The sequence below is a fragment of the Colius striatus genome, chromosome 1 (genome assembly GCF_028858725.1).
Source record: "Colius striatus isolate bColStr4 chromosome 1, bColStr4.1.hap1, whole genome shotgun sequence".
Lineage (NCBI taxonomy): Eukaryota > Metazoa > Chordata > Aves > Coliiformes > Coliidae > Colius > Colius striatus.
The window spans coordinates 178,754,012-178,766,138 of NC_084759.1; the positions used below are offsets into that span (position 1 = coordinate 178,754,012).

General features: G+C 37.0%; 1 protein-coding gene across 2 annotated transcripts in view; it reads right to left on the reverse strand.

Annotated features, from left to right (window-relative positions):
* The window catches only part of DOCK4 (dedicator of cytokinesis 4), a 242,306-nt gene that overhangs the window by 61,154 nt on the left and 169,025 nt on the right, over window positions 1-12,127 (reverse strand). For both annotated transcript variants that reach the window (XM_062017381.1, XM_062017372.1), the window contains exons 24-26: window positions 9,389-9,516; window positions 5,649-5,783; window positions 786-884 (exon numbers count right to left, since the gene is read on the reverse strand). In XM_062017381.1, coding sequence (XP_061873365.1) covers window positions 786-884; window positions 5,649-5,783; window positions 9,389-9,516 — 362 coding nt within the window. The remainder of the gene's footprint in view (window positions 1-785; window positions 885-5,648; window positions 5,784-9,388; window positions 9,517-12,127) is intronic.

Consider the following 12,127-nt stretch of genomic DNA (forward strand, 5'->3'; position numbering starts at 1 on the left):
CGCTGCCCAACTCTCAAGTTGGTTGAGACCCTGTTGAATGGCAGCACAGCCTTCAGGTGAATCAGCCAGTCCTTCCAGTTTGGTGTCATCGGGGAACTTGCTGAGGGTACACTCTGTCCCCTCCTGAGGTGCAGGACTCTGCACTTGCCTTGGAAGTCTTAATATAGATTTTTATGCAGGAAATGTGGGGTTTTGGGGGTTTTTTTTGTGGGCTTTTTTTTTTCTTAATTGATCCCTCTCCTCCAAAAAGGAATTAAAATGCTGTTTCTCCACAAGCTCAGTAACTCTGTCAATGAAACTGGTAGAAATTGCTCTGGAATAGCTAAGCATAGCTTTATGGACTTGCTGCATTGTTAAGAAAAATGGGGAGTTAGTTGAATATACCCTTCTCAAGCTGCATCTGCCACTGCCATATATAATTTAATGAACACATAAATGAAGAAGTATAATAAATCAAGCAAAACCACAATGGAATGTAAGGAAGAATCAAGCCAAACTGCGTAACTTTAGACACACATAACTTTTAAAACAGGCTTGGAAAACCAGCTTATGACTTTAAAACACTTACACAGACTGTCATTTCTATTCTATCTGCTGCCATTGTAGAAGCAGCAGAATCCTAGCCCTACTATAATAGTGGGCCTGAGTACACAAGAAAGCCTGTACAAAATCTGAGAAACAGAAAAAGTGCTTCACCAAAGCAAAGGAATATCTTAAAGGAATATAAATAAAAAAGACAAATAAAAAGAGATCTGAACAAGGGGAAAGATAATACTGTTACTCACCCTCAGATCTTCTTTCGTGTTGAAGCTATCGAGAAGCTGTTGATAATGTCTATCAGTCATTTGTCGCAACAGTGACAACAAACAGGAAACAAATTCTCCCTGTTCAGGTAAGTGAGGAATGGAAATATTATAGGTTATAATGTCTTTGGTGCTTTAGCTTAAACTGTCAGAAGCACTTACAAATAAATAACAAATGCAAGGGAAATTAATCTGCAATTATGCTCTGACTCCATATTTTGTGAAAATACATTAATTTAGCTACAATCTCCTTCTCATTTAAGAATTATTTTTCCCCTAATGCAGTTTACTTGCTTAGCAAAGTCTATTTGAAATGGTTCCAGAGGGATAAACCAGTAAAATTTTGATTTGTGATTTGTTTCCCTTATATCTGTTTTTAAATAGATTATTTATTCAACTCAATTTTGAAACAAATGTAAACAAAAATATTTTGCAACAATTCTGGGAAGAAAGCTATTGTTTTCCTTTAGGGAAGAAATGAATGGATTTATCTGGGTATTTTTAAAAATATTTTTCCATAGTGAAAAACATAATTTGTCAAAACAAAATCCAGTTAAAGGAATGAATAAATCTTTGTTTTGATCAGAAGTTTCCTTGGACCTTTAGAGGATTTTCTCATCATAAAATGTATTTACAAGTTGAGCTTCTAGGGCAAGAACACTCTCTCCCACAATGCCAGCTCCCGGATTCACACCCCACCACATCAAGTGGAGCAGCTGATGGAACTGGGGTTGTTTAGTCTGGAGAAAATGAGGGTGAGGGGACACCTTATCACTCTCTACAGCTTCCTGAAAGGAAGTTGTGGCAAGGTGGGTCTTAGCCTCTTCTCCCAAGTAACAAGTGATAGGACAAGAGGGAAATGGCTCAAGTTGTCCCAGTGAAGCTTTAGATTGAAGACTAAGAAAAAATCTTTTTCACTGAAAGAGTTGTCAAGCATTGGAATAGGCTGCTCAGGGAAGTGGTTGAGTCACCATCACTGGAGGTATTCAAAAGATGTGTAGATGTGGTGCTTAGGGACACAGTTTCATGGTGGACTTGGCAGTGCTAGGCTAATACTTGAAATCAATGATCTTAAAGGCCTTTTCAAAAATAAAGAGTTCTATCGATGACATGATACGACATGATATGATATGATATGATATATGATACGATTCTATTCTATCTCACACTCCAGAAAAAGGACACTCCAAGGAAGGAGCTGAGGGACTTACTGCACTGCTGCGCAGATTCCTCCCTGCTTCTATAGGTACACATTCACCAAGCTGTCCTTCAAACAGCAAGGGATTCAGGAAATAAAGAGCAGAGAAATTCACTGCCTACTTCAAGTGACCAATCAAACAACCAAGACCTTATGGGAAGGAATAGGTTCTCTCACTCTCCCTTTCCTGTTTGCTTGTTCACTTTTGCACTGGGACAAACACTGAACAGTATCAGTGTGGTCTGACTGCAGAATAGATGAGGACAGGAAAGAGTGAAAGGCCTGGATTGCATCCTGGTGCTTAAAATTAACAATTCTGAAATCTTACAAGGTTGTTAAAAATAGGGAAATACACTTCTGGCCTGGAGAATGAGACTAGAAGGACACATATGATAACAGTACTTTAAAGTTGTGTCTTTCATTAGTTTGTTAAGTGAAATTTTGGGAAGATTTTTCTCTGTTTTTGATTAAAAACAGAAAATAATGTAATGCAGTATGTTCTCATAGGAGTGGTCTGGATTTTACACTGGAAGGACTAATTCACACACTTGGTAGTGTGAGGAATGATGGCTTTCACTGGCAAACCAGTGATAAATAATTGTCTCACACATAATAGGATTCTACACTGAAATAATGGTCACAAATTAATTACCTTCCTGTAAATCCACTGTTTTTTACAGTGAAAATAGCATTCTTAAAAAAACCTCCTAAGGCTAGAATTTGAGTATGTAACCATCAATGTTCCAGCTGCTATCTTATGAATATCTAAAAAATTTCTTCCCAATTTTATAAGGTTTTCTTCCAAAATAAAAAAGACCTGTTTTTTTAATTTTCTTTTTTTTTTTTAGTATTTTCAATTTAATTATATCTCACCTCAATACGATCTTACTGTGCCACTAAATATAATGTAGGTTCATCTAAATAGGCACAATGTGGAGAGAATTTTATTCCAGTTATAAAGTCTGCGACTACTCAGATTTAGCCAAAATAAGCAGAGTAAACAAATAAGGATCTAAGCTTACTGGATTGCAAAGCTTGAATGGCAAAATGAATTTGAATCTTTTGAATACTTCCCCTTATGGCTTAAGCATTTTAAGCAGTCCTTTCTAGTCACTTTCCTTCAATGTTCCCACACTTATTTTAACCTATAGTATATATTAAAAATCACAATCTATTATAGAAAGCTTTCCTTTTATAGCTGACAGACAGGTTAGCTTTAAAAAGGTACCTGCTTTAGCTAATTGTTAACTGACTTAGTTTGAGTTTAAAGATTCAAATGCAGGTAGCTATACAGACAGTTGGTCTTTAAAGTAACAATCAACATTCAGCTGCACATGTTGAACTCAATATAAAACTGTGTGTTTTAAGATTTCTGTCAGTGTTTGCCACAGACTAACTTGCAAATTTTGCATGAAAGCAAACTCTGCACATGTAACAACCTTGATAAAAGCCATTCGGGATTTAATTGTAATGTCAAAAGCCAAGCCAAGCCAAGCAGTACATCCAATTCACTTAAGTAGAACCCTGAAGTAATTTTTTGCATCTTATTTAAGGAGTACAATTATTAAAATACATGAAGCTCATAATTTAATTACAATTCATTTAGGTCCTGAGGGAATAAACTTGTAAGAGCTGAAATCAATACAGGTTTGCTTTAACTGGATTGCTTTCTGCTAACTCTTTACATGTGAATGCATTTGTCTTAAAGAAATCTAAAGGTCTAAATCACTGGCATCCTAAAGCAGAAGCTTGACTTTCACCATTGCATTAAATCCACTGTATCTTGCAGGTTACAATCTAACAAGATACTTCACTGAAAATTTAAACATTATCGAGGTACCAAAACTACTGGAGAGGAAGGAAAGAAACAGTGCAGTCATGAAAGCACACAGCTTGATGGTGTCTGATTTCACGCAGCATCTTTGTGAAGAAAAACAGTGATGCGTGGGCATAGATCACACCAAGATGAGTTTGGGGCTACTTCCACAAGGAAGACTACATCTGATGCAGAAGTATGACAGAATTTCATCCGGTGTGCTGCCATGAAACATCTCACAAAGAATATTTTATGATATGTGGAGTCTGAAATAATGATGATAACATCCTGGAACAGACTCTACTGCTGCACACACATTGAGTACTTCATCATACTTGCTCTACAAATAGTTCCAAGAATTTGGCTCCATGTGTTGCCATAAGCCCATAATGCACGATGTTTCTACATAAATGTATGTAATTGCCGTATGCTGTTCTGTGAGTCACTTCCACATTAAGTATTCTTTGAGAGCCTGTGGTGACAATGACATGGCTTTTCCGATGCATAAAAGAAAATTTTGCGACTTGAAAGCACTTTCAGAGCCTAATTCTTTGATAGTGTGAAAGAATTAGGCTGTCATGGTGTTTTATGAAAACCTAATCTGCAAGCAAATGGATAGCTCAGAAGAAACCAATAAGCTCAGAGCTTTCCTACAGTAAGTCTAATACTACAACCCTTACTTCAGCATAGACTTGTGATGGCCTGATAGGCCACATAGTGCACATTTGTAATTTTGTAATTTAAAGAAAAAGGCCTCCACTCTCTCAGATGCATAGTCCTAATGAATTGCAGTGATTAAAGTATGGTGCTAGCTAAGCATCCATAAAACACTTCATATAATGTTTGTTCTCTGTGGAAAAGTAAAACAAACAAACAAAAAACTCAAAAACATATTTCTTCCACAGCTATTAAATATTTCTAAATTTTTTATCTCAGAAGAAATTCTGGTTTGAAAAGTAAGTTTTTATTCATTAATGAAAACTGTTACAGTGTAAAAATGGGGCAATTAATTAATTGTATAATGAGATGATAAATCACACAGCATAGTATGTTCTCTTCACAAAATGTTACCTCCTCATCTCATATTAGGGTCATATCCCTTGCTATATTAGAACTGATTTGCCCTTCAAAAGCAAATTGGCAACCTTCCTGGAAACAAAGCAAAATAACGCTTAATTTTGTTTTGTCACTACTCATCATAGGCTTTTCTGTAAATATCTGCATTCTAGCCTTCTAATTTGCATCAGCTTTTATAGCAGAGTGACCAAACTATGATTTGTTAACTTAAATCCAACCTCTATGCTCTACTTCACATGGCAGAAATGAAGCTCAAATGCTCAGCCCAGAAAACAACTAAATGCTTTTCAGTTAATGTATTTAGATTTGTATAAGTTACTATTTTGGATTTGTACAAGTTACCTGTGACAGATTCCACAAGCATTTTTAGAGCTGTTTTATCATATAAAAAAGTACACATTTTAGGAAGTAAAATCTTATTGACTGATATTCTTCCATTTTCAGGAATTCAAACTTAATGAGAGTTTCAAAAAGCTCTAAAGTCTGTCAAGAAAAGAAACGTAATGACATAACTGTTGACCAGAAACAGCCTCAAAAGAAATGAGAGGTGGGGATTTTTAGCAACAATTTGTAAATAAATTTAATGGAAAATAAAAATTATTATTTCCACTGAAAATGTTTTCTTTGCTTCTTTTATTCTCTGTTTTATACATAAAACCTTACCATTGTGAATTACAATATAAAGAAAATACGGTAAAAAATCTAGTAGTCCATCCAGGGACAATTGTGAGCTATTCCACTGAAAGGAACTTACAGTCACATCTTGAAACTGGAGGCGCAGAGCGGAGCCTGATGGTTGTGGTCGGCTGGTGATTTCTAGTATGGTCCTTAAGAGAATATCTAGCAGGCTGTTTACAATCACATCAATTTCTTCCAGGACAGATTTTTCCTTAAATAACAAAGAAAACAAGATTTTAAAATAGAAAGATGACCACAGGCACACTAACTTTCATGTTGATTTAGAAAAAAAAGATATAGTTTTACTAGAAACATTATATTTGAGAAACAAAGACCATTCTCTAAGATATTGTTTAATTCTATTGATTTTTTTCTTAATAACTTTCAATTAATCACATTGTAATGAAATACAAAGGATAGTGTAGTGGTTTTGCCTGGGTCAGGTTTTTTGGTAGCAGTGGGGCTACAGGGGTGGCTTCTTTAAACAAAGAGTTGCTAGAAGCTTCCCCTGTAGCTCACAGGGTTAGGGCCAGCCAATTTTCAGATGGATCCTGCACCTGACCCAGGTCTGGCCAATTAGTGATGGAGGTAATGCCTCTGTGAATAACGTGTTTGAGGAGAAGAAGTTGTTGTGCAGTTGCAAAACTGTAGCAGCAACAGGGAGTGAGACACCAAGGTCAGTGGAGGAGGGGGAAGAGGGTGCTTAGGCACTGAAAAGGCTCCCCGGTGATATGTGCTGAGGACCATGATGAAGCAGGTTGTATCCTTGCAGTCCATGGAGGACCACCAGGAAGCAGAGACTCACTAACAGCAGGGTCTCTTTGGGGATAACTTTGAATATGTATATGTTCATCAAATTAGCATAGCTCTATTTTAAATGAATGCTTAGAAGAAAGCAGTAAATAATATAGGAGAACTTTTGGGGCAAGATTTTTATAGGAAACACCCATATATTTTCCGGGGAACCTGCCAAGAGAGGCTTAAATTCCAAAAATTTGAATTCTGTTTTCACACTTTGAAACTATCACCAGAAACAAGCAGATGGTGCTCAACCTTCAAGACCTGCTTCGGCAGTAAGGACCAGCTACATTCCTTCCCATCAACTGAGTAGCACAAACAAATTAGTCATTTATGCGAGCCTACAACCGCTTCTACGCAACATCAACACAGAGGAACCAAAGTGTTCTCCACCAAAAGAGACCATGCATAATTTCATTACACGCACGAAAACACTTGATGAAGTCAAGTTGTCATTACTGTTCCTTTTTAATTCACAGAGAAAGAGGTTTTCCCTGCTTCAACAATGTTTTACCTCCACTGCAGCAGACAATTACTTTTTAATGGGAGTGCTTTTTTCCACAATTTAAGATGATGCTTTTTAGCAGAAATAAACACTTCATAATCAAATGCACAAAATCAGACTAAAACTCAGCTGACCAACTTTGTTGACATCAAGGTGTAGGAGTGAATTTTAATTTTTTTTTCTTCCTACACACTCAAAGCATATGACTAGCAACAAATCTCAAAATTCCTGTTTGAGCTCAAGAAGGGTCTAGGGTCATGGCCATGTTCTCTGTCACTTTGTCTAGCATAAACCAGCAGTTAACTTTGCTACTTATGAAGGCAGTACGCAGTATATTTTGGAATTGTACCAATCGTGAGAACTCATGCACAAACTAGAACTAGAATGGCCAGCAACCTTAGTTTTCAAAGCTTCCTGACTGCAAATTCACTTGTTCCCTCAACCTCTAAATTATGTTGATTATCACAGAAGGAATGAAGTTCTGCACTAATGCTTAAAAATCACGTCAAAGTCACCAAGTTGCAATACTCTCAATGACTCAAAAAGATGCCTACAAACAGCAGTTGCATATCCTCAACATTGGGTAGAGCTTTATGTAGATATCCACTTGTTACCTTGTACATCTATGGCTTAGTGATTCTAAATGTAAGATCCCCTGAAATTAAGACCAGACATGTAAGCCTTTCTCCCAGTCAAAAAAGACAGTCAGGCTTTATCATTCATCACTTTATCTTGTGATGAGGTATCACACTAATCCAGGAGCAGCCACGATGAGAATACTGTTATAGTGCCAAAGTTGCAAGCCACTTCCAGGTCAAATCACTGCTGAAGCAACTTTAATTGCTGACAATGGCATGAAATGAAGAAACTGGTGTGGTTCAAGCCCAGCTGGCAACAAAGGACCTCGCAGCCACTCGCTCACCACCCCTACACACTTCTACTCCCTGTGATGGGATGATGCAGGCCCCAGCAAGATGGGAGGAGAAAAGAGACCCAAGGGCTTCTTGGATCAATACAAGGACAGGGAGGGCTCACTGTCAATTATAGTCCTGGACAAAAGGCTCAAATACTCGACTTAGGAAAGAAAACAAAAACAGTTTAATCTGCTACCAACTAGAAACTGAACAGACAGAAAGTGAAAAAACAGAGCAGGATGATGAGAAAATTACAACCAAACCTTTAAGACTTCATTCCCTCACCCATCCGTTCTTCTCGGGCTCAGTTCCCTGCTCCCAATATCTCTACCTCCTCACACCTCAGTAATTCAGGCAGCAGGGAGTGGGTATTATGGTCAGTCCATCACAAATAGTCTCTGCCTCTTCTTTCTTAGAGGAGGAGGACTCCTCACATTCTTCCCTTGCTCCAACACAGGGTCCCTCCCACAGGATACAGTCCCTAAAAACCCTCTCTGGCATGAGCCCTTTCCAAGGGTTGCAACTCCTCACAGACTCCTCCAGCATGGGTCTCCCCCACAGCAGCAGAACTCCAGGCGCATTCTGCTCCAACGCTGCCTCCCCACAGAGTCACAGCCCCTCCAGGCACAGCCACCCCCTCTGCCATGGGGTCGTCCATGAGCTGCCGGTAGATCTCAGCTCTACGGTTGCCCTCCATGAGTGTCTGGAGCTGTCTATGGGATGCAGAGGAGTCTCTGCTCCAGCAGCACACCTGCTCTTCTTATTCCTCACTGATCCTGGGGGTCTGCATGGTCGCCTCTCTCTCATCCCACTCCTTTATCATCTCCACCCCTTCTCTTCTGGCTTTTCCTCCTTAAAAACTGTTTGTAGAGGTGCCTCTAATATGCTTAACCCCAGAGGTGGGTCTGACATAGAGCTGGGAAAAGCTTCAAGCAACTTCTTACAGGGGGTACGATTGCAGCCCCTCCCCTGTTATCATAAATGGCTGCACATAAACTGGACACAAATATGTAAACCAGTTCTCACTACTGCATTACAATGTAACATACGCTGTTCTTGACACGTATGAAGAGCAATGACTACAGACAATGTTTATTTTTACTTCTTATATCCTTTTGCTTGTCAAAACTTACCATCATCTTCATATTTGCAATACACCTGTATGTTAGATGTCATATGCAGCTTTTACAGATGAATTTTCAAATACAAACATCAGAAATTGGCTACAAAAAATCAAGTGCAACCTCCTTTGCAATACTCATATCTATCTATCTATCTAAATATCTCACTCACTCCTGTGGCCCCTATGTCTAAACAGCCCACAATAGAAAATGCCTCTAAAACAATGTAGATATTTCTTTCTATGCAACACAACAAGCAAAAAGTCAAAATTTGGCAGAACACTATGTGTACAATTAAAATAATTCTTGCATAGGAAGAAAAGGCTCATGAGAAATCAAAATGATGTGTTTGTGTAGAATCATTACACAGAGAACTCTTTAAAATGCTCTTGGTGAAAGTCCAGTTTGTGTCATTAAATGTCATTGAGCCATACCAAGAAGTTCAACACCTTGTGGATGTGACATGGTGTTTACTCACTGAGCTGTTCTTCTTGATGAGGCAAAAGATGTTGCTAAGGATACGTGCACACATTATAAGGTCCTTCTGCTCTTGTAAATGCATATGGAGATGATGTAAAACTACTGGAAGAAGAATGTATCGTGAATCTGGAAAACAGTTAAAAATTTTATGAGTAGGAGTTTCTCATACAATCATTTCATTTTAATACAGACATAACATGTGTCTTAAGTCCAAAACAGTATTTCTGACAAGCAGTAGCTTTTACTTGCATTAATCAACCTTTTTTTCTAAGCAGAAGCTTTTATTTCATAATCATAATAACCTACAGCAAGTATTTAAAGAATAAGCAATATGCTGAAAGTCTGTATGTCATATCACGGATGGAGAATAACACCACTGTGTGGAATATACTACATGTAACAGAAAATTCTAGGTATTTATTGAACTATCATGCAAAAAAAAAAAGCAGCAGCACGGTAATACTTGCATTCAATGTAATTTGAAATTATGCTCTAGTGTTCCTTGACATGTGACATAATTCCTTTGAAAGTCAAGATCACAACAGACTTCACCTTAAACTTTTGTTATTCTACAAATTAGTTCTGTTTTACAAGCAGTACTTTCAGATTTCTTTAACGACCTTCACTTTTCCAGATTCCTTACTTGTACTGAGTATGAGCAACTTCGACTACTGATGTCTATATAAAATGATTTGCCTTTCCTCTATTTCATTTTCTAAACACAGCTCTGGTGCTATTTTCAGTCCTGAATTCTCTCAAAATTATGCAAGAAATTCTTTACGTGATATTTTTGTCTTCTAATTAAACAATGTTAAAGAGTCCTAATACTTACACTTGTGAGAGCACATTAAACATCTATTTCTAATGTTATAAATGGAATGGGTGTTACCTGTTTTCATTTTGTTGTTGTTTTCCCATCTTTTCCGTAATTGAGAAATTATGTTCTCATACAAATGTACTTGAATCATTTCCTCTATTAAAATTTTAATGATGATTATATGGTATATTATCTCAATACATTCATCTACTCAGTTCCTTTGTTCATTAATGTAATTATTTTCTAAAAATTGAGTTTACCTAGCCAGAAAATTACTGCTTTAAAGTCATTTTTATAACCAGGTACTGTTCATGAATTAGTCTTTGTATAAACATTTTTTCCCCCTCAAATATTTCCAGTGATTTTTCCACAAAGAGGAGATTTTATTTGTTGAATTCTTCATTCACTCACTGATATACAGTACTAATCCCATTTATTATTGTTTTCATTGTCTAGTTATCTGTATAACACAAGGAAAATCATATGGATGAGTTAATTTGTACACATTGTTTAAATATATTCTTGTTTTAGAAAAAGAGCTTGACTTGTAAACATATGAATTGTAACATATGATATAGCTTGAAGCATCTCAGGCAAAACTGAACATCTTCCTTCAACTCTTTCAAGTATTTCATTTTTGCAAAAGCTCCACAAGATCGGAAACTTTGTTTTACAATGACTTGCAACTATATATAGGAGGGAACAGTGCCAGTTACTGAACGACTGACCACATACAACACAGCTGTGGACACATTCCTCCTAGGTCCACAATCTGAATACCTCTCTGTCTTGTACCATTTAGATGGAGACATGTAGCAGTATTACAAAAGAGAAGAGCTGGTATATTTACCTCTGAGCCACACCAAGGACTATGTGAAAAAGTTTGGAGATGGTAGTGTACAACATTTGTCTCAGTTTACTCTTTTTCTCAAAAACTGTCAGCTGCAATATCAGCCAGTGCATATAGAGAAATTATTGAGTCCAAGGAATGGCGCAATAATCAGAACTCTTAGCCCTCAGTCACTGTCCTAATTTTACTTTTGTGCAGGAACCCAAATTAGTTGACTGTTTGAAATGCTAATACTTGCCCTTTACAAATACTATAGAGAAAGAAAGGGAAAAAAAAAATCACGACATATAGCTTTTCAATTACATGCTTGGCATAATTAGAAAAAGCAATCCTTGACTTTCCTATGTAAGTTATATTAAACTTTAATATCTAACTCACAGCACAACTTTCCCCCTTGCATTCCTTTTTGTGGTAAAGCATCTGCACAGATATACAACACTGTCTTTATTCTAGTGTATTTTAAAGATTCATTCCACAAAGATTACATTAATTTGAAAGACTATATCTGAACAGATGGTTCAAACTTCAGCCTGCTTGGAAAAAGACTTAGTGTAATTAAACATTTTAAACAAATGAACAGCATTCTTCTTGAACAGTGAGAAGCAAGGAAGGTGTTCTTGGTTTTGATGGTTTCACTTGGGCCTATTCAATTCACGCGTCCTTGTTTGGAAGAACCATTAGACTTGAGGGTCATAGGAGAAGAACATGTTTAAGCCAAGCAACCAGTTATCTCTGCAACTACAAACCCAAATATGCCTGCTGTGTGATTGGATGGACATGTTGCTGTTTGCTACAGAGGTACTGATAAAAGTGGAATTTTTGTATGCAATATATGCATACATATACATACATCCCCCTCAGAAACAACTCCAAACAATAGTATATTGCTGTGGATAATAAATCAAGAAATACTGATTAAATACTAATTAAATTAATACTAATTAAACGGAAAACTATCCTGGAGTACCTGAAAGCAATACTATGGATCGATGTGTAAAGCCTTTATGTTTTGTGTTTTTATAGCAATCAATCAGCTTGCACTGAGATAAATTACAAGTCCCACTAAAAAG